Here is a 25,555-nt window from a genome sequence, read left to right as displayed (position 1 = left end):
TTAGGTTTTCAGTCCTAGCTTTCATGTCACACTACTCTGGAAACCACATTCATTTTTTGGACACAGTAAGATGGGATAACAGAAATTAAAACTAGAAGCACTCAGAGAGTGTAGCCCTCTACCAAGCCATTGTATTATTATTATTAATTTTTTTCCAGTGATTGTGCACATTACTTTTTTTGTGTTAGAAGCCCTCATGGCAAAATTACCACTGTTTTCCCCATAGTAAAGAATCATTTACAAAATTTCTGGATCCAGGTGGTGATCTGGCTTATACCCAATATTAAATCACTTTATTGATTACTTGTCCCTTATTCAATTTCTGAGATTGTCTGAAAATTTAGTCAAAATCTGTCCATAACTTAAAGAGTATGTTGCTAACAGACAGACAAACCAACCACCTTGGCAGAGGTAATAATCAGTCCAAGAGAAATGGAGAACTAGCAGCTTTAATCAAAGGTGCATGAGTTGCAGACTGAATTAGCTTCATTATGTTTGCAGAGAAATACTGTATATTGGACACCGAATACGACCTGCAGCACTAATCATATTAAGACAGTTTAATGCAGGGAGGTTTATGATGGCTATAACAGTGGAGGAAAAAAAACAATTGAAATGCAGCAGGGTTTACTAGGTGGTAGCAGGTAAATGTTAGGCTCCTAAATCTGACCCTTAAACTCAATTATTCCATGTAGGAAAGAGACCTTTACAGCACAACAGCAGGGTGAGAGCTTTTTTACTGTCAAAGAATACTGTATTTCCCCGAACAAAGGGTTGAAAATTGGAATACAATCAACTCCACCTGCAACTGTGACGAGTAACCAGTGTGTGCGCCTCCCCTGGGGAGTAACAACAATCTTATTATTAAGTTTGAATGAGGTGCTCGAACCCTCTGAAGTGGTTACAGTGCACACTGTTGGAGTGAATGTGTACAGGAGATGCTTTTGACAGTTTTATTCATTATCCTGTAATGATGATGAAAGCTTTAAAGCATCACTGATTAAATATGGAAAGTTTAATGATCCAGCTGTTAGAGTTGGAAGAGTGCGCAGTCAGACTAAGTGTTTAGCCTGAAGGTTTTTATCTGTTGTTAGTGGGTCTGTTTATGGGAGACTTATCTTTTATTTATTTTAGTCTCCTTTTCTCCAGTAATAGTTGCTCCATTCTTTGGGCTTTTTTCTTTGTTTTGTGTATGTTCTTGTCAATTCAACCAACTTACTGAAGCCAAATGCTCTAAAAAAAACAAAACAAACTATGATAACTACAAAATTAACTACATTTGGATATTTAACATTACTCCCAAAATTGCGCAAAACCTAAATATTTCAATTTAAAAAACCGGTAATGGAAACTCCTAAATTTCTAAAAAAACCTCTCAAATATCTAAAAAGTTTTTTCTGGACGTGACCTAGGGGGTTGCATGATGAGTTCTCTGCCCACCCTGAATGGCCAGTGCCCAGTGACCACGGTGGGCTCTGGCTAGGCCTTCCTCTGCCACCTTCTGGATGGTTCCAGGGTCGTCTTGGTGGTGGGGTGGCTGGGATTTGTGCTCCGGTATTGCTACTGATTGCCTGGGTCTCTGGGCCGCCCTGCCCCTAGCCTTTTGTGGAGGTGTGGTTGCATTTGCACGATCACACTCATTTTTGAGTTTTCATATTCTGCATGTTGACACAGTCGCTGAGTTGTCCTCTGGGTTTATACGCTAAGAGCTACTTTAATTTAGACTTTTTTGTGTGTGTTTCTGGTACTCTGGTGTTTGCTGTAATACATGTTTGTTTTTGTTTTTTTTAGCTTGCTCGTCTCATTGTTTTCCTGTAAAAGACGTTCTTTTGTCCTTTCTGTTGTCTCCCTGTCTCCTCTTTCTTTTCTATACACTCATTTCTGTTCATGATTCTCCTTTGTTTTCTATCCCCTCTGGTCAGGTTCAGCAGTATTATTAAATTTTGTAATTCAAATTAAATAAACAATAATTTCAATTAAAGCCGCAAGCGGCATCCATCGGGTCCGAGCGGCCTGGACCCCGCCACCCGATGTTGCCATGACAACAGGTGGTGTAACGCGTTAAGGACCCAACAAGTATGAATCCTGTCAAGTTCGGTGCAGTTCCCATGTATTCCTATGGAGATATGAGCAACCGTGTTTCATGGCGAGAAGGGTTTTTCCGTCGGTTGCCACGGTAACACGGTTTTTCCTATTAGAAAGATTTGAGGAGCGTTTGGTCCCCAACTTGTCAGGAAGCTTCCCACCAAGTTTGGAGTCAGTCGCACGAATCCCCTCAGACTAGTTCATTCAAATGGCAATGAAATCCAAGATGGCGGCCACCCCGTTGCCATGGCAACAGGTGTTCGATTGACTTCTTTGCTGGACTTGGGGTGTCACACATATGAATACTGTCAAGTTTGGTGGAGATCCCATGTATTTCTGTGGAGATATGAGCAAACCGTGTTTCATGGCGAGAAGGTCATTTTCCGTCGGTTGCCACGGTAACACGCTTTCTGCTATTAGAAAGTTTTGAATATTGTTTGGTCCCCAACTTGTCAGGAAGCTTCCCACCAAGTTTGGAGTCAATCACACGAATCCCCTCAGACTAGTTCGTTCAAATCCGATGTGTGTAAAGTGGAAAAAATGGCAAAAAAATGGCCGCACATGCCAAGATGGCGGGTGCCCCGTTGCCATGGCAACAGGTGTTTCATTGACTTTTCTGCTCGACTCGGGGTGTTACATGTGTGTGCCGAGTTTCGTGTTCCTACGTCGAAGTAGACTTTTGGGACCCCATTCATTGTGTGATTTTTTTGGTGTCTAGGTGGCGCTGTTGAGCCAATTTTGTATTGAAGTCTATGCGGACTGTAGAATATTGCGATTTTCGCCGGGCTTGACTTGTGTGCCAAGTTTCACAACTTTTCATGGGTGTTTAGGGGGTCAAATTTGGGGTCGAAGCACTTAGAAGAAGGAGGAGAAAAATAAAAAACATTACAACTACAATAGGGTCTCGCCATACTTTGTATGGCTCGGACCCTAATAAAATATCAGATTGTCAAGAGGAGTCTTACCTAGATACCCATAAAGCTCCCCTTTGCAAAGCAACCACAGCAGCCAGACCATCATTCCACTTTGTGACAGCCCTGTCAGCCTGTTGGGCTTTTATGTAAATTCACTGTGCCAATGCTTGCAGGTGGTTGGCCACTCATCCTGTGCCTGCGGCTCCACCCTCAGTCTCCAGGATTGGTTGCTGGCAGTTCTGTCTCCATTGTGATTGGCTATTCATGAAGCCTCCTTGTTACATAAGCTCCTGATCACCTTCATTCTGGACAGCTGGTGTTAGATTGGGGCACAGTTTGCCATTGTGCTCAGGAACTAAGTTTGAATACAACTCAGGTTGTCGCCGAAGACAGAGTTTTGCTGCCATACAGCTTTGGTTGCTGTAGAGTTCCAGTTCTTTGTCTGTTTCCTTTAGTGGTTGCTACCTGCCATTGTGGGCTTTTTGCTCCTGTCACAGCATGATTTGTGTTGACTATTGGTATTTTTTGGTGATTATGTCAAGTTATTTAGTAACAGGATATTCTGATACTTTTTGTTTACTTAGTGAATGGAGTGATTCCTTTTTGTGTATACATATATTTGTAAATAAATTTGCTCTTACTGTACGTATCTGTCTCCAATAGCTTGTGTTTCCATCCTTTCTTTCTCTGGACCCTGTAGGGGTTGTAACATGCTTGCTGCAATGCTGGACAGGACAAAACTTGCAGTTTACAACAGAGGCTATTTTCACACATTATTTCTGGAGATTTATTTATAATTATTTTCAGGTGAAAATAATTCCCCTAATGGTGCATGCAGATGCTGTTCACAAGTGGTTGTCAGCAGGAGACTTTCTGGTGGCGATGTGAGGGAGGGTGCAGGGATCCTCTGACTGTAGTGCACAGGAAACAGGATGTGATACAGAAATGAAGACTGTTAAAATCACCATGTTTACTTTGGAGCATGTTGAGAAAAGCAGATGAAGCTCCTTATGTTTATGCCAATCCTGCTTGTATTTGTACATATGCACAATAGTGAGGAGTAATTTTAAAGCAGCATACAAGTCAGCAGAAAAGAAAATAAAGGAGCGAACAAATAACATGTGTAATCTATTTGCACACAATTTTACACTCTTCATTAGGGATCTTAGTAAATCAGGACCTTGGTCATCTCTACTTGGTGGGAGAGGGAGGGCCAGGTTGGAGGGTTCCGATATGGGCTTGGAGACGTGGGTTGGGTCTGGAGTGTAAGTTTTAGCGAAATGAGTTAGTGGAATTGTGGTCTCCGGGGTGCTTGACGGTTGGCACTGGGGAGGGCACCGACCTGCAGTGAGTGGCTGTTTTGGCTGGCCCTGCCTTCCCTGTGCGGGGGTGGCTCTCAGGCTCACAGGACCCAGGGTCCTACCCCAGACTAATGCTCAGGGAGCTGGTACCTGGCAGGGCTGGAGGGCCACTGCCCCTGATCTGGTCCCCTGGGGCCTGTTTCGTGGTGGTGGGGTTTCTGGCTGTGGCCTTCCTCTGCCTCCTTCTTAGTGGCTGTCTCTATGGTGGGATGCCTGGTTCTGTGCACTGTGGTGGCTGCTGGTTGCCTGGTGCTTGGTGCCCTCCCGGTCTGCTTCTGATCCTTGGAAAGAGCTGGGTTGCATTTTCATGATCACTTAAAACAACTCAGCCCTTCTTTTTGTACACTTGTTTTTTTTTCCCCCAAGAATAGCTTCGTTACAGCCACCCTTCATGGAGACCATTTCTGATTAGGCTTCAGAGAACAAGAGATGGATCAGCCTATGGTTCAAGTCCTGTCAGGTCTTTGCTGGATTTGTTCCTATTTATATAGGACATCGCTTTCTGATCCTGTTCAACAGCTGCAATTAGTGAATTTAGGTGAAAATCTATTTAATGCTTTCAAACTGCTTTTGGATGTTTTTTCTTAGATGCAAGTAAATAAAAAGGTGTATTTAAATCTTTGTAGCAAGCTGCTAGTAACGAAGTGCTTAAAAATACATGCGGACAAAATGGATTCTTGGCATAGTTGTATTTTATGTGTATACATAACATAGGATGAACACTGACCTAATGCAGTAGGTCAGCATTAAGAGACTTTACAAAAGAATACATTCTTTTGAAAATGTTCAGGTACAAGGACTAGACAGAAAATCCACAAACCTGGAGAATTACGTTTGTTGAAAGGGCTAGATGTTAACATCCCTAGCGTCTGCACCATTTTTGCCGGACGGCTGCTATAAGGCTTCACCGACAGGACACATCGCCATTTGTGTACATCAGCATCACAACATGTTTTGGCTCTTTATCACAATACACCCACTGCTGAGGTAGGCCCACAGGCTGATCAAGCCGTCCATTTGTTGTTCAGGTGCATGAATGGGTGGTACGTCCTTCAGAATGGTGACCTGTTTATAAGTACTACAAGAAAGTCTGGCTGGTTGAAAACAAAACTGAAAGAAATTAAGGGATGGTTCAAGTCTTTTCCTGAGTGCTGAACATGAAAAATGACCTTCTTACAATGCACTATTAGAGGCAGATATGTTAAAAATAAAAACTAGCCTTCAAAGAGAAATAATTACTTGTTGTCTCATCTTCAAGTTTTGGTTGTTTGTTCTGATAGGTTTATGGTGGGACCATATTCTCAGAATTTTCAGTATATTTTTTTATATAATATAATTATATAATTGTTTAAAGCGTAAACCATTAAATGTGAATGCAAAGTATAGTGGTTTGGTCCACTTCCTACAATCCCTTGAAACAGGGACATGGCTCTTAGTAGTAGTGATTTAAGTCCCTGTGTAATTATAATCATCATAGTTCCATTATCTGTAATGTAATTGCTTCTGTCCCACAAATAATAATAAAAAACTTATATTGATTTAATTTACATTTACAGTTTCATACTGGAAATCTGAGAAAGTTGTATATTTGGTGTTTTTGCATGATAACTAGTCATCAAAGAATTATTAAAATGGCTTCACAACTATGTATGATGGCGATATTATTTATACAGTAATTTTAAAGGAAGTCATTTAGATTGATTTCAAGCAGCTTTTAGTTCTTTCAGTCTTTTCACTTTTAAAATCCTTCTTATGGGAAATGATTTTCCAAGAGGAAACAATTTTTTGTTGCTGCTTTGTACAGAAACTAAAGCTCATCTGCCATGTCAAACCGTGATGGCAGCTTTGTGTGTGTTGTCAGAAAATGCACAGGGAAAAACAAGCAGGCATATAGAACTGCAACTGATGCTTTCATTCGACATAAACTAATCTAAGTACTTTTTTAAAATTAGTGTAGATCTCTGGAATATCACAGGGGCATCTTCAGATGTGTTTTTCTGTTTGACAAAAATAAAAACTTAAAAAGAACTCATTGTTTTCATCTAATTTTATTCAGTGTGAAAAGAGGAAGCAGATTCTAATCATGTTAGATATGTTTGACAATCAAATATAAACTAAATTTTAGAATCACTGCTGTTTTCTGTTATTGAGTAACCTAAAGTTGGTTGTTTCAGAAAAGAATCCTCAAAGTCGTTCTTCCTCACAGAAAAAGTTCATAGTTTGGAATCACGACTCAAAAGGGGTCTTAAATGTTTGATTTCTCAAAGGCTCAAGGCCCTAAGGACCCTGTACTGGAATATGCATGCATGCATATGTATGTATGTATGGATGTATGTATGTATGGATGGATGGATGGATGGATGGATGGATGGATGGATGGATGGATGGATGGACGGATGGATGGATGGAATAATGGACGGATCGATGGAATAATGGACGGATCGATAGATGGATGGAATAATGGACGGATCGATGGACAGATGGATATAACATGCTCACGTCAAATATTTCACACAAATAATAAACATTTACTCTAATTCTAAATAGGAAATGCATGCATTTAGTTTGTGTGTTTACTTCCTTATTTATTTCTTTTATTTAACCTTTATTTTGCCAGGCAACACATTACAGTGTTGGCCTGGTCATGTCGTTGACCTAAACTCTCCAGATGTTGTTCTTGCTTAAAGATATTTGGAATGATCTAGGATTATGATATGCAGAAATGTGTCATGCTCACATTGTTTCCCTCTCTTTATCTGCAGGAAATGCCTTTGTGGTGAGTCTAGCATTTGCTGACTTGGTGGTTGCCATCTATCCATACCCACTGGTCCTGACCGCCATTTTCAATGATGGCTGGATAGCAGGCTACATCCACTGTCAGATCAGCGGCTTCCTCATGGGCCTCAGTGTCATCGGATCCATCTTTAACATCACTGGTATTGCCATCAACCGCTACTGCTACATCTGCCACAACCTAAAATATGACAAACTCTTCTCCAGCAGTAACACCATGTGCTACGTTGTGCTCGTCTGGACACTTACCATCCTCGCCATTGTGCCCAACTGGTTCGTGGAGTCGCTGCAGTACGACCCGCGGGTTTACTCCTGCACCTTTGCACAGTCGGTCAGCTCGCTGTACACCATCACAGTGGTGGTGGTGCACTTCATCCTGCCAATTGGCATCGTCACCTACTGTTACCTCCGCATCTGGATCTTAGTAATCCAGGTGAGGCGAAGGGTCAAGCCGGACTCGCGGCCCAAAATCAAGCCACACGACCTCCGCAACTTCCTCACCATGTTTGTGGTGTTTGTGCTCTTCGCTGTCTGCTGGGCCCCGCTAAACCTGATCGGCCTGGCAGTGGCGCTGGACTCCAGGCTGAGCCGGGCCATACCAGAATGGCTGTTCACGGCCAGCTATTTCATGGCCTACTTCAACAGCTGTCTCAATGCTGTCGTCTACGGTGTGCTGAACCACAATTTCAGGAAGGAGTACAAGAGGATTGTCCTGATTATCTTCAAGTTCCACTGCTGAGATAAAACACTGAGCAAAGACACAATGAATAAGGGTTATTTTTAACTTTAATGACAAGAAAACACTATTAAAAAGCCATGAGCAAATGAAGGAAAACTTGACAGGAAAAGGAGAAGGCAGGACTAATGAAGGGGAAAGAAAACAAATAAAGGTACTGTGGAACAAAGAAGCACAAACTCTTAGAATGAAAAAGAAAAATGGTGGAACTTTAATAGCTGGAGGAGGTGAAGAGGAGGGTTGAGATGAGGTAAAATAAATGATGCCACACAAAGTTATCAGTGATGCCTTCAGGGAAACTAAGAGACTTTAAAAATGTAGAGAGCAAGGCAGAGATCAGAGTTTGAAAGTAGCTCTTGACTTAGTAATATATTTCTACATGACTATCTCTGGTAAGAGAGTCATGAAATTACTGTCAAAAGAAGAAAACATGGTTGCTTCTGTTTTTTTTTTTCAAAGCTTGTTACTTCATTTTGATGTTGAGACATTAACATGACGTGATAATCTTCTATCTTATTCATTTTGTTGCAGAACACCTTGCAGAACTTTCAAATAATGTGATTTACTTTTCTGAATGTGCACAGATCGCAAAATGAAAACAATGATGAAAATAACAAAAAAGATGCTTCTGGGAGGATTACGGGTCCACATTGATTAAAGATGCTACATGCACATTGTCAAACATCAATACTGAACTCTTACAGCCTCAAGCCATGGGTCGTGTTTATGTAAGAGCATTATCTCTTTTAAAGTTTATATTAATATTCTTCTTTAGGAATAAGATTTTGAGGAGAACAGGGAAAGATAAAAGAAAATATTCACTTGAAATGATTTAACATTCCCCCTTCTAAAAGCATCCCAATTTGAAATCAAGAGTGATCTAAGAAATTTAAACAGTTTAAAATCTTTCCCTTTATTGAGTGAAGGAAATTTCACACCATATTCAGTCTGTAAAAACAAAACATCAGTTTAAAATATAAATAACAAAACAAAAACTGAAGATTTTCCCACACCGACTATATGATTGGTGGCTTTATGGTTTACCTTTAAAATCTGCACACATCTTTCTGTCATACTGGTGATTTGTTAGAAAACCAACTGCACCACCGACTGACTGACCCATGCGTTGTGTCATAAGCTATCTGGTAATTGTGGTGCATTTGTAAAGCTGATCTTAAATAGTAAAAGCTACAGCTCAAGCTAATGCACAGGTGCTACAGCAACAGCCTGAGAAACACCATTTTCTTCCGACAGACGTTTGAAAAGCATCAACTCTTCCTCAAAATAAAACAAGTAAAAAATCCCTAAACATATCAGTACTCTCTCTGTTTTTAAATCTGGGTTCTGCGCCGTGTCTGCTGGTGGTAAATCTGGAACTCATTGCTTAATTTAGATTTAAAAGACTGGCAACTGTATGTCAGTAAAATAAAGTTCACGCATATCTTTTAACGTTTCTGTTAGATTTACTTTTTAATGTAGAGTTGTCTGAAATACGTAATAACATTCGCTGTCTTGCATGCACTAAACAGGATTCAGCACATTCTCAATCTGGATAATAAGGGAGGAAATCTGATAATTAGCTAACAGCTATTCAGGCCACCCGAAGAGCACAAGTCAAGCATAAAACAATTCCACTGCACTTAAGCAAATTACATCGTTAATCAGACATTTGCTGCTGTTAATCTGGGTCTAAAAAAGCACAAGCGTCTACCATCTTTTCAGTCTTTGCTAAAATAATTCTTAGCATGCAAAGACATGAAGCAACATACAATGACTTTCTTTAGATAAAAAAAAAATATATATATATATATTTACAAAGGTAAACAGCAACTCACACCAATCACTAAAATTTCTGAGGTTGACTTCTAGGTAAAGAGACTAATAATTTCTTGGATGAACACAATTTGTTCGTGACACATTTTCCACACAATTAAATAAAATAAAATAAATAAAACCCATTCTTTATTAAATTAAAGGAACACATTTTTGGTTAAATTTAATCAGATTACATCAGATCAGATTATTCTCTTTCAATTGAAGCCAAATGTTTTAACTAAATAGAGTTAAATTTGTTTGAATCCATCCAACACCAGTTAAAAGTTGAACTGAATCAATCCATGAAATCACACAAACATGAATTACTTTACACACTTTTTATTTATGGGAGTTTTGGGCTCTAGTGGCCTTTCTTTCACAGTAGCTTAACAGGAAACTGGTGTCAGAGAAAGCAGGAAATGACATACAGCAACGGGCCCCAGGCCAGGATTCAACCCTGGGACAGCTGCATAGAGGAGCTGAAGCCTCATGCCGCTGCTGCTCAGCCATCTGAGCTAAACACCACTCGCGCTACTCACCACACACACCTCAGCCTTGGCCCATCAAGATCACTACACAAGAGTTGTTGATTTGAAGTAATTATCATTCACTAGACTGAAGAAGGTTAATCTGGTTAATCGAATTTTTCACCGTTTTACGTAAAATCAAACAGAAATAATGATTTGAAAACATACACTATATGTACAAGTTAAATGAACAAATTTCTAATTAGCAAATCAAACAGGTGCCTTAGTTGACTTTTTGGAGTGTATTTGTACTTTATATGTACTTTACTTTAAAAAAAATAAGAAAGAAACAGAAAAAAAAAAAATAATAATTTGGCCAATCTGTGTTCAGCGAGTAGTCATCAAATGCCATCTGTAAACGCTTCATAATGCTGAGAGCATACTGACACACACTCTGGCATGCGCGCTGATCAAATATCTACATGCTACATATTTTGGTGAAGTTGGTAAGGGAAAAGTTGTACAGCAGCTACCACAATAAGAGCACAAGAAACAGAGTGAGGAGATTATAGTCTGCTCTGATTCAGAAAACTCAGAAAGCAACATGAAAACATAAAAGGAGCTTTTTCTACTGAGCATCCATTGCAAAAACACCATTTTGCATAGTTTCTATTACTTCTTTGGTGTATTTATATGAAAATACATAGTTTGAAGACTATTCAAATAATTCGGGGACTACGTTTGGCAAAAATATCTTGTCATTCACCAGTAAATGCATTACAACCTCAAAGGTCCCGATTACAAGACAAGTAGGTTACATAGTGTAAACTAAACCAACAACAGTGAATATTGTTTAGTCTGAACTCAGCTGAAGGTAGCTAATACTGGTAAGAGGTAGTGTTTACTGTGAACTTCACTTCTGTGGATTACTACATTGATGTACAATGTGAAAAAGGTTCCCATGCCCCAGTAAACCAGACATGTTATCAGTGTCATCAGTGACTTTTTACCAGAGACATGAAGGGACGGCAGATTCCACCAAACTGTCCAGCACAGCTGCTAGCCTGACTCAGATAACTAAGCATCGCAAACCTTAATAACATCACTTTACCTGTGGATTTATCTGGATACAAACATGTTGACAGAGGGGTTTGATACAACTAAAATGTAAAAAATTGGCACTCTCTCACATGCTGCCAACTACAGTAAAAAAAACACTGTTTTCACATGGTAGACCTTTTGGTAACAATGGCAGAAAGTATCGACATCCAATCGTTTTTCAAACTTCGTCACCACACCTTCAACTGTTGCTGCTTAGGCTCACCTGATGCACCGTAGTATTTTTAAAAATTTTTTAAAAAGTACACAGCAACATTAGTACACATCAATAAATTTTTTTAGGGGTGGGGGGTCAGGCCACAGGCACAAACGTTAAGAGTCAGCCTGGAAAGTATTTTATAAAATGTTTGATGTCAGCACCCAAAACTGTGTTTTCATGCAGATGATGGGTGCAAATACACAGAATAAAACCCATGTTTGTGTGTACAGGGCCATGAAGTCCCAATTTTAAGCAATACTGTTTGAAGGCCTTTTCATTTCAGCTGGTCCTCAGACAATAAAAATTGTCTGAGGACTTTTGTCTAAAGTTTGTTTACAGAAGACAGTCATCAGTGTTCATCCACTGTTCTCAGTTTCTACATCAAACCTCCCAGCAGCACAAACATTTCCTTTACAATTCAATCTGAATATTAATTAGAAAGAAAAAAAAGCAGAAACATGAAAATAAATAATTAAACTACATTTGTTCTGTACAGTATTCTGACCACATCACTGTGTTTCACACTCCTGGAAAAAGAAAGATGAATGTTGCATATGTATGAATATGAGGAGTGTTGCTACTGTGATAATCTGCCTGCTTCAGTCCCATTTTAATGAGCTCACTGTGCATATGTGTGTGCAATATGTGTGTACATGTGTGTGTGTGTGTGTGTGTGTGTGTGTGTGTGTGTGTGTGTGTGTGTGTGTGTGCGTGTGGATTTAGCTGCTCTGGGATTAGTTCTTCCTCAATTCAAAGTTCCTATAAGGACACTTAAATTGGCAAGAGGGGCTGCAGTTGGAAGGAGAGTGTGTTTTATTTGTGCCAAAATATTGCAGCCTCAAATCCCTGTCAAGTTTTTATGAACAATTTTACAGCAAAAGCTCCAAGGCTGTAATTTACAGTTTAAATTGCATCTAGACAAACAAACAGAACTCAACAAATACAAAGAATTAATAAGACATCCATAGAGGTGCTGGTTGATGGAGTGTACACCTTTTGGGCAGAGTCAGACTGACTTCAACACAGTCTTTGTACGAAGCTAATCAACCAATTGTTAGCTGTATTCTCATTTATCTTAGTAAAATAATCAAGCTGGCCTTTTAAATGGTGTCTAAATTGACATGATCAATCAGGTTTATCATTTCTTTTACTTATAAAATTAGTTCTACATGTTTGAAAATGAGTGTATTTGCTTTTTAAATGAGAATTATTTGAGATGAAGCTTGAGGTGGAGGTGATTAGCTTTGATCAACAGGAAAAATGAAAGCCTGAAAGAAAGCATAAGCTTGGCTCTGTGAAAGGCTCACAAATTAACATTCTGATATTACCAGATGTCTTTTTTTATTGCCCCAAAAGGGTTAAATTCAACTTGTTTTTATGAGAGAACATGTCTTAGTGAGATCAGTGAACTTCCAGCCTGTTCTTGCTCCAAAGACTTCATCTAACTAGGTAGTTTAGTGCCTAAACACTACATGAACAAAAGCAGCAAAGTTGAAAAATGGCAGTTCATAAAGGTTTAATTGGTTTTGATCTTTGCCTTTTTTGGTTAATCAGATAAAGAGAACGAGCTGACAGAGGTTCACCCTCCCAGTGCACATAGATTTTAATTTACATTCATGGATGCGGCAACGAATAAGTATACCATGGTTATAGCATCCTGATAAGGACAGGAGCAATTATAATTGGTCCACTGAGGCTAAAGAAAAAAAAACTGAATCAGCCTTTTACCTGTTGTTAAGCACATGGAGGTTCTTTTGTTCCATTTTTAGCGTTGAAAATCAATGCAATGATCTAAGCTTTTTGTGTGAAAAAAAAAAAAAATAAAGCTGCAAGCACTGGTGAAGGCCCTCGCACCTCTGGTGCCGCTTCGGCCTATGCAGTCACCGTGGCCCCTGGCGACCTCCCTGCCACGGTGCTCTCACCCTTGGGATGGGATATACTTGCTGTGAACGACGTGTCCTCATACATATCATGGCTGCCACGCATTCCTAATGTTTGTTTAGCATGTAGGCTGCTCACGTTGACGCATATTAATGTGTCATGTGGCGTCTAGAGGTGTTCGTAAGAGCATGAACATGGCAGGTCCAAAGTAAACACAATGGCAGATAGTTTTGAAGACCGTTTCTCAGACTTTGTCCGCAACTACCAGCATCTGTATATTTTCTCCCTGTTGTACAGTGATAAACACTCTGCCTTAATAGTTGGAAGCATTTTGGGGGTTGATGCCCCGTAAATACAATGTGACCAGTTGATTGACCTTTTCACTATTTCAAAATCCAAGTGCTGTGCACGCCCCCTAGCGGTGACCTCCAGTATTGAGCGTTTTTGCTGCGCTGTGATTCTGTCGTTTACAGCAAGTATATTTCAGCCCTTAACTGCAGCACCATCTGTGGTCTTGCAGGGATGTTCAGCATAACATGCTCATGACTTCTGTCACATTCGGTGCAGCAGCCCATTTTGTGTGAGGGTCATTAGCACCTCATGGAACGCACGAGAGGCTCTGTGGAGTCGATTTCTCCTGAATATGCCCGCACATATTCAGTTCAGTCCTGAATGATCATACTGTCAAAATTACAATGTTGTAGCCCCCTAACATTCCTTTGGGGGGCTACCCTAATTGTGGTGAGTTTTGGGGCATGTTCAGGCCCCCAATTCATTTGGCATAAGAATCCAGAGGAATCTGGAAGAATAAAATTAAACGCTTGCATTTCAGTAAGTCTTTGCATCGCCTTTGGTGCTCAGGCCTAAATATAATAAAGCATCAATGTGTGTGGCTGAAGGCCTGACAGCTGCAATGGAAGCTAGCAGTATACAGTATGAGAATGTAGTAGCCATTTTCCTTTCATACGCTGTTTTGCACATCGCCGTGGAGAATGTTTCCTCTGAATGTCTGTAATATGTGAGACAAAAGAAACCCTCGAGCCCTGAAAAACATGTCTTAATAAAAGAACATTCACTGTGAAATGCTTTCTTTGTTGCTTTATTTTATCTGTTTTGCAGCTCTGCAGCACTGTGTACCTTAAGCATCCCACACTTCACGTTTTTATTTATTTGTAAACATATATTCATCTCTAGGTAATACAACAAAACTTATCCAGCACAAAAAGATATTTTTTCAGAACTTCTGCTTGTTTTCAAGAAACTAGAAATTAGAAGACCTTCTAAATGCATTGGTTGGCCAAAATTAAATTGTACTACCCAAAGAGGGCTTTGAGATACAAAGGAAAGTAAGAGAAAACCCCTTTGAATAATGGAAATCACTTCAGGTTTTTTGTGTTTTTATGTGATTCTTGTCAGTGGAAACATGACAGCTGTCTGGTTTTTCTTCAGTTAAACATTAATACCTGCACAAGATACATCCCTGCACTGTCCTCTCTAGTCTGATGGTGGTTGCTGTGGTGAGAGGAGGATCTGACAAGGAAGCTGTCGCCGGGAGCAACACTGCCGGTCAGCCACACTGACTCCACCAGGAGTTGAGGGGGAGGGAAAGAAATTGAAGGGAAGAGTGGAGAGAAAGGAGGAAAAGAAGGGCAACAGACAGCAGTTGGATGAGAAATCCGAGGATGTGACAGGAAATAATAGCGTCCTTATAAATGCATCTTTGGAAAAGAAGTAAAAAAATATGCTTCGGTGCAGATGAAAAAGTCATTAGAAGTCATTAACTAAGACGTTGGCAGCTGAAGCTCAGCTGACGAGCATCATGTTGTGATTATCTTACAGTCTGCAGGTCAAACTGGCAAAACAGCAAATTAGCTTACGGATTCATTCATCAAAACATTCATGGGCTATAGGTAACACTGAAAGTCCTGTTTTACAACTGACTGCACAGCCTCCTTTGTGAAACTGAAATTTGTCATTACTTACTATTATTGTGATTACACAGTAGTTTGCCACATTCTGGATTCCAGCTTTTTTTTTCTCTCAAACATAGCACACAGCATTGTTTTAGGCTAAAAAGGCAATAAAACTCATTTAAATCATCCACAGATGACATGGTGAAAATGGGAAAAGTGTGTCTAGTGTCCACACAGTGAAGTCAAAATTTACCTCACTTTACTCGCATGAATTTAGCTGCTCAAGGGTTTTTTTGCAGCATTTATTAAATTGAATATTTGCCTCAAAATGTCCATTCATCACGTACCCATGATTATTTATGCTTTTAGACATCAGTCACATCATGAAGGTGATAATAAAGAACGCAAATTAGCATGTATACATGTCGCGTCCTCCGTCAGTTTGGGAGATGTACGTAGTGACTTTAGAGCTAAATGAAAGATAATAATGCAGCTGACGTCTTCACTCCATTTTGCTTTATTACTTTATTAAATCATACGATTCTCCAATTCGCTTCCGGTGTAGATTGCCACACCACAGAGGATGGAACAAATCTGTGGCGCCGTAACACCCACCCGGTGGAAATGAGGGGTATGTATTTTGATCATTTCTAACCTGTCTCCATATACTTAAAAATTTGGTTGATTTAATGAGATTGAGCCTACTTGAAATTATAATTGTCCGGCAGCCACTTTATCTCGGGAAGATCTTTTATAATTCCCATCCAGTTATGCACTTGTAGTAGTTAATCATGTGGTTTGACAATCTTTGAGTGTGTGTAGCAGGATGGTGAACGTTACCATGTTTTGTTACTGAGGAAGAAAAAAAAAAACTTCTTAAAATTTTAGTTTAGTTTACGTTTTTATTAAATTTGTGCATCAGTGCTTTTGAAAAAAATGTTTGAGTTCATTTCTTACTATATAACCTTACTACACTGTCAACTTTATGTTAATATACGTGAACTATAAACACAAAGTGCTGGCATCCCATAGACAGCAACATGTTTCGATTGTCACAGTGATATTTATTAAGAACATTCCTGGATTTGTTGCCCTGCAGCGTCCCAAGACTGAGAAACCGCACTTCACAGCCTTGTGTTCTAGCCTGAAGCATCAAGTTACGGCTGCATTTTGCTTTTTCAGGCACAGGGTCACATGCCAGCAAGTGAATATCAACACACTGGCTGTTTTGGATGTGAACCATGGCTTATTCAGCAAAGAAACCCAAGAGGACAATACTGGAGAAAATGAGAGGGTGGGGTGGGTGGATAGAGCATGAGATAAGAGTCAACATCCAAGAAGTTGGAAACGGTGCTTGAACACTGTAGGCAATTTACTCCTGTTTATAGCATGTTTGCTTCTAAATTAAAGTGAGGCTGTCTGAATGAGAGAGAGTGTGTGTATAAAGGGGTTATTTGTGTGTGTTCATGCATGTATGTGTGTAGAAAGTCATTCAAAGTCATTCACATTACAACAAACTAAAGTGTCTTGATCTTTAACAGGTACATAACCGCTTACAGAAGAAGTAAAAATGTGATGAATGTGATGTTATGCTACATTTAGAAACATACAAAGTCTGCCATTAATTGCAAGTTAACTCAGGACACTCGTGATTTATTGGCATCAAAATAAGGAAGTAAACAGGTTCAAGAATGAGAAAAGAAGGAGATGAAATCAAAACATTTATCCTTTTATAGTGAGTTTTTCATGTCTTATAATGAATGTTTAACTGTAAGTGGAAGAGCATAAATTCAGCTATTTAGTTTGATTTCTACTTTTGTTTTTTCCTTGATTTTGCAGTTTACACTTTACACTTGTACACAGCCTAAAGCAAATAGCAAATAATATCATACTTTTTAAATTTGCTTTAAAGGATATGCTAATAATTTTTCCTACAATTACTGTTACCTTTATTTAGTTGTTCATTTCGTTCAGTACACTGGTGTCCAAACCTGATGAAAAAGCATGTCTTTCATTTAAATAATCTCAAGTGAAATGCTGTATAAAGTTGAATTTGTCCCACTAATCCATGTGTTAATGCCTCATTTGTGATGCTACAACTTGATCATGTTTCAGAATTGCTTCCCAAAATGTTTAAATGCATGTGAATTTCTTGAAACCAAACTAAAGAAAAACTCAATGTCACTAGTAATCCGTTACTTTTAAGCAAACCTCCGTTATCAAAATAGATCTGAATATATCTAAAATGGAAGAGAAATGTAAAAATATTAATCAAATTTTGATTCATATTAAAATGATGCAACTTGCTATGAGGTCTATAATTTACTAAATCACATTAACCTTTATCAGACACAATAACACATATTGACAAACTTAACAGCATTTATAAAATTAAACAAAGAATAAATATTTAAATGCATTTGAAATAAAAGATCAAAGTTATGTTTGTTATTTTCTTCTATCAGCTTCCTTTTAATGAGACATTTTTTAATGGTTTAGGAACTAAAAGTCACAGTTTTACAGTCTAGTCTTGTGGAACACAAGATTTCAACTGTTCAATCCCAGATAGTAAAAAATGTTTGGCTGTGTGACTCGTAAAGAAAATGGCAGAACTACTACGACGTCTAACAAGATGCTGCAGCTTTAGGTAACAGGTTTGGAAGCAACATCATAACTAAAGTTAACTTGGCAGAATACACAGAAATGTAACTGGCCCAATTTTTAATCACTTATAAAGTGAAAAATTAAAAGAAAAAGCTGGCACATATAATAGTCACCATAGCAGGCCTGAGCGTTGCAGGGGAGAGTAGGCCCACAGGTAGAGCAGCAAGGAGAAATGTGGCCAAAACAGGTGGGTTTACTCACTCCAACACCGTTCTGTCCAAGGGCATGATCGCATCTTCACGGCCAAGGGAATGAGGAAGTGTCTTTTCTTCGTTCCAGCATGGCAGCATGACTCTACCGGGCTCCAAAAGTCCCCGACACACTTTCGAGCTGCAGCTCCTCCTTAGTTATTGGTCAGTAGTTGGATGGGGCTGTTCCCTTCCAGGGATCTTTCAGTATCAGGACTGTCCATCCCTTGGTCAGCCATTTAAAATGAGATGGGGCCAAATGAGACCTTTTATTTAGGTCTAGATTTTATGAAATATTGAACTGATTATTACAAATAAAGTAATCATCTAAATTTAAAAAAAAATGAAGAAAACATCACCAAACAGCACAGTGACTACCTGTAGCCCTATATAAAGGGCCACTGACTGAGTACAAGATTGTAGACACCTGTGATGCTAATTAGTGGACACACCTTGGATTAACACGTCCCTTTGGTCGCATTATTTTCACTCTTTTCTAGGGGTACCATCATTTTTGTCCAGGCCTGTTTCATGAGTTTATTTTTTAAATAATTCTGTTGAAGCATGGTTGAAAAGCAATGTCTGACTTTCATTGGTTAAATTTCATAAAATTTTTATTTATTATTACTTTTGTCAGATTCAAGTTATTTCTGTGGAATAACTGGAAATAATTTTTTCTACAGCAAAACGCCGCCAGAGAATGTCTGAAATGGAGTCCTACAGGGGCCAATTTATAAATGCTGGCAAGATAATATACAACACTGTTAGTGAAGGAACAAATGCACATTTTAAAAATGATTTAACACTTAATATTGTCAAAGTATACTTTATGTTCAGTTTGTTAGGTGAAGGATCATTTTTTCTAAGGAAACGTGCAAACATTCATCATTTTTGTCCTTTAATTTTTCCCGCTCATTTTTCCATGTCCTCCTTTCTTGTCTGCTTCTCTCTTCACACGACTTTCTGTGACCCACTCCATCTTTTTTTTTCCTTTTCAATCATGTACAATATCCTTAACTCTTATTTCAGTTGGAGCTGCATTGGACTCGTCTCCTCTGTGCTCCTCTTCCCTCCTCCTCCTCTCTGTTTTAATGACTGCTGTGTGTTTCATCTCACACCACTGGCTGCAGCATTGATCTGCGCAGCATTGCATCAAATGATGCTGGAAAGCCTGCAGGGATTTACACTGTCCTGCAGTGTGATCCTTGAAGCTGCTGCAGAGGCAACACAAGCATTTTATTTGTGGAGTCTTTTTTTTAACCCTTCAAGCCAACAAAAATAGCTCTAAATGCAATATTTATGTTAAACAAACTTTTTTCTTCCTTTGGTGACGCTTGTCTGTTTTCCAGAGCTTTTCAATGAACCAACAGTTTATATTTATCTCACCGTTTTTAACTCCGACTCAAATGATAAATTCAGAAAGAAAGTTAGGAACACATGATCAACAAAATGCAACAAGTTTTTCAATAAGAAAACTACTTGTAAAATATTGTAACAATATTGTGTATATTAAAATTTCCCTCTGGGATGAATAAAGTACTTTTTATAACATCTATCAATATGAGGATGGCACCATGTGTTCATACATTTATGTGTTTACTGTCTAACACAACACAATATTAGTTTACATGGAAGTCAAACTGGACTTGTTTGAGACTTATGCATAGCTAAACCTCATGAAATCCACTGTAGATATAAAAAACCAGCATGCTGGCTATTTTGGACACTGCTTTAGTTTTGTTCTTCAGGTGAATTTTGATGCGGTATACAGCTGTGCTGTAAATTCAGCCAAACGAGGAGTGACAGCCAATAATGTGTCTTTAATGTTCAGCTTGATGGTTTGCTGCACCTCTCAACCTCAACAGATGTACCTTGTTGTCTCAGGTGCTGATTGCTGACTTCTGGAAATGACAAGAGATGCTCTTTGCTCTTCTGCCCTGCTCTGAAACAGTGTCCTTCCCCCATCTGTGACGAGTTTAGTTGGGCTAGTTAGCATTGGGATTTAAAGCATCATTATAAACTGTACAAAATGTCCTACAAATTTAAGCTAACTATGAATGCAATGCAGAAATGAGAAGAAAAAAGTGATTTTTCCTGTCTTTTGGTCAATCTTTTCCATTTTCTTTTGCTAAATCTGATTTATGTGGTCACAGCACTTTGTCCTTCGTGTCCAGTTACTTTTGAAGAGACAGGCTGATGAACTGTAAGTGCAACAAGGCATATAATTTATATACATCCCCTCATCACAGAGAGATGCATCAGCAGTCTAGTTCCAAAACATAGTAATTGCATATCTAAATTGAATCGACAGCAAATTAATCAATATGGTCACTTCCTCTGCAGTTGCTGACAATTTTCTCATATTTCATGACTGGATGAAAATCAAACTTTGATTCTAATTTTGGCTAAAGGACAAATATTTGTGGTCTGACAGCTTTAAACATGCTGGCATCAAATCCCAGTGTTTGTATTTCTAAACACAAACATGGTCAGTGAAGACACCGAAAATAATTTCCTCATATTTCAAGGATCATAGTTTAATTTGAATAATTGAGCCAGTTTCAAGCTGAATATTGACTGGATTTTAATAAGTCCTCACAACTTAATGCAATGCTGGCTATATGTTATTGACTTGCAGACATGGGATTTATCTGCCATCTATTTAACTTGAGGAAAGTTTAAGCAGCTAAAACGTATGTGTTGTAGTACTAATAGTCTTACTTCAGTTCACTTTTATTTATAAAATGTATTATCCCCTGAACCACCTAACTGTGAAAACAAAAGAGAAAAAAAGAGGTGAGTAGAGAAAGAAAAATAAAACGGACTGCTATTAAGAATCAATTAGTGCTTTTACTGATCTAACACTCCTTTAATCACGGCAGCGTATGGCAGTGTGTTGACATGGAGTGTCCCAGTTTTGACCAGTTTGTTTTGATCAAAATAATACACTGAGACAGTACAACTCTGGTTGGCCAAGCAAGGAGGAACTAATCCCAGTTTCTGTTTTAAAAAGATATGAGAAGTCAAGCCACCGCAAGGGGATATAAGGAGGTAAGGAAAAAGGGACAAATCCTTGCTTAAATGTGGTTCTCTGAACCACAAGGTGATAGTCAACAATCATGTGATTAAATAAATAAATTATAATAAAAAAAAAACAACAAAAACTGTTATCACTCTAATATGTGCCACTGACAAAGAAGCAAATTTCTCAGATACCAATCTGAGCCTAAAACAAACAAAAAAAAAAATCGCATTTTCTGAACTTTCAGCCGTGTTGCCAAGAATTTTTTCAGTAACTCTTCTTTTTTGACAAAATTTTTTAAATCCATTGTCTTTTTCTATCATCTTTTATATTCAGTTAAAGATTTTCACACCTCCTGGTGACCCTTGTAGCCAAAAGTATCCAAGTACAAAACTGATTTAAAATGTTAACCATCCTACATTAATATATTTTTTTTGCTTTTTTCATAAATCCTTCAAGGAATTTCCGTCTTCCTCAAAAATAAGAAACATTCAATCATTTTTAGGATTTTAACCATTTAAATGTCAGTTTCAGAATCTGAATTACTGCCTCATTCATTTGAAAAAAAATAATGAATAAAAAGTCTATTATTTTCCTTATGATAAATATTAGAGGGATAGGTCTGTGTTGGCGGTCAAAATTGATTTTATTCTATTTGTATTTTTAATGCAGTATCAGAAACTCCCTCTAGTGCCACCAATGGCAAAAATGTGCAATCAATGTAAAATCATCATACGTCAGTTTTGTTTCTTTCTGCTACATTATTTCTTGCTTCTTCTGCTCAATCATTCAGTACTTAAGAATCACTTTACTGACTCATAAATCACAATTCATCATTTCAGTTGACTCTTTTTGGCACATGATGAGAAAATCTGAATTACTGATTTATTGATTGATTAAGGCATTGACAGTTATTTTTTATTTGTCAACAGGCTTCATTTTGAAGAAAATAATGTTAAATTTGCTCAACAATATTGTACATCATTAATTTTTTCTAATGTTATACTGTTGAAATGTCTGGCATTTTAATTTTGCTTGGTTGCATTTATAAGTAAGTAAGTTTTATTACATGTGAGTTGGAGGGGATAAAACAAATATTTCCCCTTTGATATGGAAAGCCATTTTATTAATATTTAAATAAAATAATAAATACGGAAAATAAAAAAATTCCATGAAATAAATACAAAATAAATTGATAAATTTTCAATTATTTATTTAATGACACTCATTAATTATAATGTATTTTATTTATTCACTTATTTTTGTTTAACCTTTTATTTATCCATGTTTATTTATTTATACTTTATAGATACTTTATTTATTTATCACTTTTATTTTATAATGGTATTTCATTTAATGTGAAACTTTTACTTTACAGGCCCATTTTATTTTGCTCTTTTTATTTCGGGTTCTTATGTTCAAATCAAGAGGTGTGGACACGAGAGCCAGACCATTGTCTAAAACAGACACATTTAGCTTTGGAAGCCGCAGCGCAGCCATACATGGACCCGTTGGAAATGCCCTCCTTGCTGCAATGTCAAAATAAAAAAGTTCTCCAAATGTTCAGCAAACGTTCACAGGTAACTTTGGTTTCCATGACCTGCCTGCATGCTGCTTGTTCCAGGTCCACTATATCCTCCGGTGCCTGGCGTCGCTAAACCCGAAGCATCATTATCATCTCCTCGGGAATTTAAATAAGTGTTGTACCCTTAAAAAGGGTAATAATGGGAAGAGTATCTGAATGAAAAACAGACACGCAGTTTTCCCGTTCATTTGTCTGTAATAATTTCTTTTGCTTTAAACAATGCACAACAATAAAAAATCAATGCATTCAATGCTTAGTGCTTTAAAGGATCTTTTTAGATCTTAAAGTAATTAATGTGTTTTTACACAAAACTGTTTTAACAGTTGTTGCAAATATTTTTATAAACATTCTTATTCATTTACTCATTTAGTTGTTGTGAATATTGTTATATTCCCTTACTTGTCTACTCACTCCAAGCAGAGCAGAATTTCCCAGTAACCCAGAAAAAATTATTAAAGAAAAGCCTTTGTGTAAAACCTGTGGGAACAGGTAGAAGGGAGTCAGCACAGAGACAGACAGATAACAGGACAGGGATAAGTGTTTCTTTTCCCCTCAGCTCTGACGCACCCCAGAAGGAGGACCTGGAGGAATCAAATTCCCGGAAGGAGGAGGGATGACACCTTTGCAAAATACACATTCACATGAATGCGCACAACATGCACGCACATAGCCACAATGCATTGTATCAGTATAAATGAGGAGGATAACTTAGGTAGGCTGGTCTTTTGGCTGAACCAAGGGTCCCGACACTCTGTGTATTAGTGGACCAGAAGCTAAGGCTAACGGACCTCCTCTTAAGAGATATGTATTGCTTTCTTTTTCTGGCTAAACAAAGAATTGTCAATTCTACTCAATCTCTAGTGTTTTTGCCTTCTTTTAAAAAGTGGATTTTTGAACACTCTTCCTTCTGATGTTTTATTTACAGGTGGTGAATAAATTTTAAAAACTACACAGTGAATACATGCACCATAATATATTCCTAACATAACATAAACTTTATGGTATGATTACTAAGGTACCAAACTGCCAGACCCTACAGCGGACTATGACTCCGGCAGCTAGCTTGTGCACTGATCAGGTTAGCAAGCACAAATTAACAACACAAAAATATAAACACACAGTTTCCAGGAACATGCAGTGAATTATGCAAAGGGGACAAAGCTACAAATAACATGTTAGCTGTTTTTCACAATGTATTTTGAGGCAATTACCTTAAAACGGGTGATACTGGGAAACGTCTATGAATGAAAAACGAACAAGTAGTTTTCATGTTCATCCGAAAGTTAGAGGAAAATAGCTCAACTCTCCTTACTGGAGCCCTGCGGTAACACCATGGATTAACATGAGGGAAACATACAGAAGCCTCTACTGGCTGTCTCCCTCTAATGCATAAAAAGTAAAGCAAACAAGTTAGTACATGAATCCAAATTATGATAATGTAAGAATGCCTGTGTCACAACCTGTCCTGCCACTTTGCCACTTGCAGTTCCCTGATCCTCCACACCTGTGTCTGATCCAGTCATTACAATTAGGACAACCAGTCATACCTGCCACTCCTTGTTTTACCAGCCTTTATCTATCCCAGTTCCACAGTCATTTCCTACCGGACCTTGACGTTCATTCCTGTATGGACCCTGCTCCTCTCCTGTTGTCCCCCCTTGGACCTTCAGCAAGTCTGCCTGCAATTGCAAGATGACACATCTGGTTTATTATAAATAAAGTGGTGTTAACTTACCTTTGTCTCCGAGGGGTCCATCCATAACTGCCTGAAAATAAACTTCTGGATAATACCTCACATAATCAGTTACTACTCTGTGACCTTAAAGTGGATAAAACAAGTGTAAACAATGAATGGGCGGTAGTTATTAAAGCAGATTGGTATGTCAAAGTAGACAAGACAACACTGGTGAGATGATGAAAAATCTCCAGAACAGTGCTGGAAGATGCCGTTGGTAAAGGCACACTACAGTCAGCCAGACTGTCCTGTCATGACTGAGGGTGCTTGATGATTATTAGTCAGTTAAAATAATTGCCAGGAAATTGATAACATATTGTACTCAATATCTATCATTACATTTGAGATAAACTTGTGATTACAGAAATAAGCAGGAATAGAAAGTATTATTATATCTGAGATTAGCAACCAGGTTACAATTACCAGTTACAATTTTTTTTTTTTTTAACTAAACTTTAGTAGAAACGTTACAAAACCAAGTACATTAAAAACATGTTGTTAAATGGTGACATTAAAATTCTGTAATATTTGACATTCGTGGATTAATGAAGTGTGTAATGGCTGGAAAACAAACTTGTTGTTTTGTTTTTGTTTTTTACATTATTACCCGGTCAATGTTAACGTTCGCTAAGTGTCCTATGATGCAAACAGTAATTTTAGAGGTTTAATTGATTCAACATCCTATGTTGTTGCTATGGAAATTGTTGTTGGCTAGGCTAGGTAGGCCGTGCCATTTCACGAATGTTAAGCAGACTTCGAAGTGTGTACACTACAGAGGACACTCTGTAGCCTACATAGTTTGCACACTCCGAAGTGTAAACCCTGTATTGGGACATAGGTGAACAAACCAACATTTTGCATCAGAATGTTTTTGTTAGCTAATGTTTTAGCTTATTTTGTTGGCTAATTAGAATATTGATACAGAAGCAATGTTCAGGACAATTTTCAAGTCTTGTAGCTATATTTCTATGTCACTACCATATTATTTAGTGGTTAATAATAAACACTTTTACATATTTTTCCTACATCAGTGAAATGAAAGACCAACTGGGAGTTCTGATCTTGAAAATCGTAATAT

The 25,555-nt window shown here is 38.1% G+C and overlaps 1 protein-coding gene across 1 annotated transcript in view; it reads left to right on the top strand.

The window, feature by feature from the left end:
* mtnr1al (melatonin receptor type 1A like) overlaps nucleotides 1–8,225 on the top strand; it is a 28,021-nt gene extending 19,796 nt beyond the window's left edge. The window contains exon 2 of the mRNA XM_041989967.1: nucleotides 7,123–8,225. Coding sequence (XP_041845901.1) covers nucleotides 7,123–7,892 — 770 coding nt within the window. The 3' untranslated portion in view covers nucleotides 7,893–8,225. The remainder of the gene's footprint in view (nucleotides 1–7,122) is intronic.
* The last annotated feature ends 17,330 nt before the right edge of the window (nucleotides 8,226–25,555 follow it).

Source organism: Melanotaenia boesemani, chromosome 7, assembly GCF_017639745.1.
Source record: "Melanotaenia boesemani isolate fMelBoe1 chromosome 7, fMelBoe1.pri, whole genome shotgun sequence".
Taxonomy (NCBI): domain Eukaryota; kingdom Metazoa; phylum Chordata; class Actinopteri; order Atheriniformes; family Melanotaeniidae; genus Melanotaenia; species Melanotaenia boesemani.
Note: the sequence above shows the minus strand (reverse complement) of the source record. Positions and strands in the feature narration are given on the sequence as shown.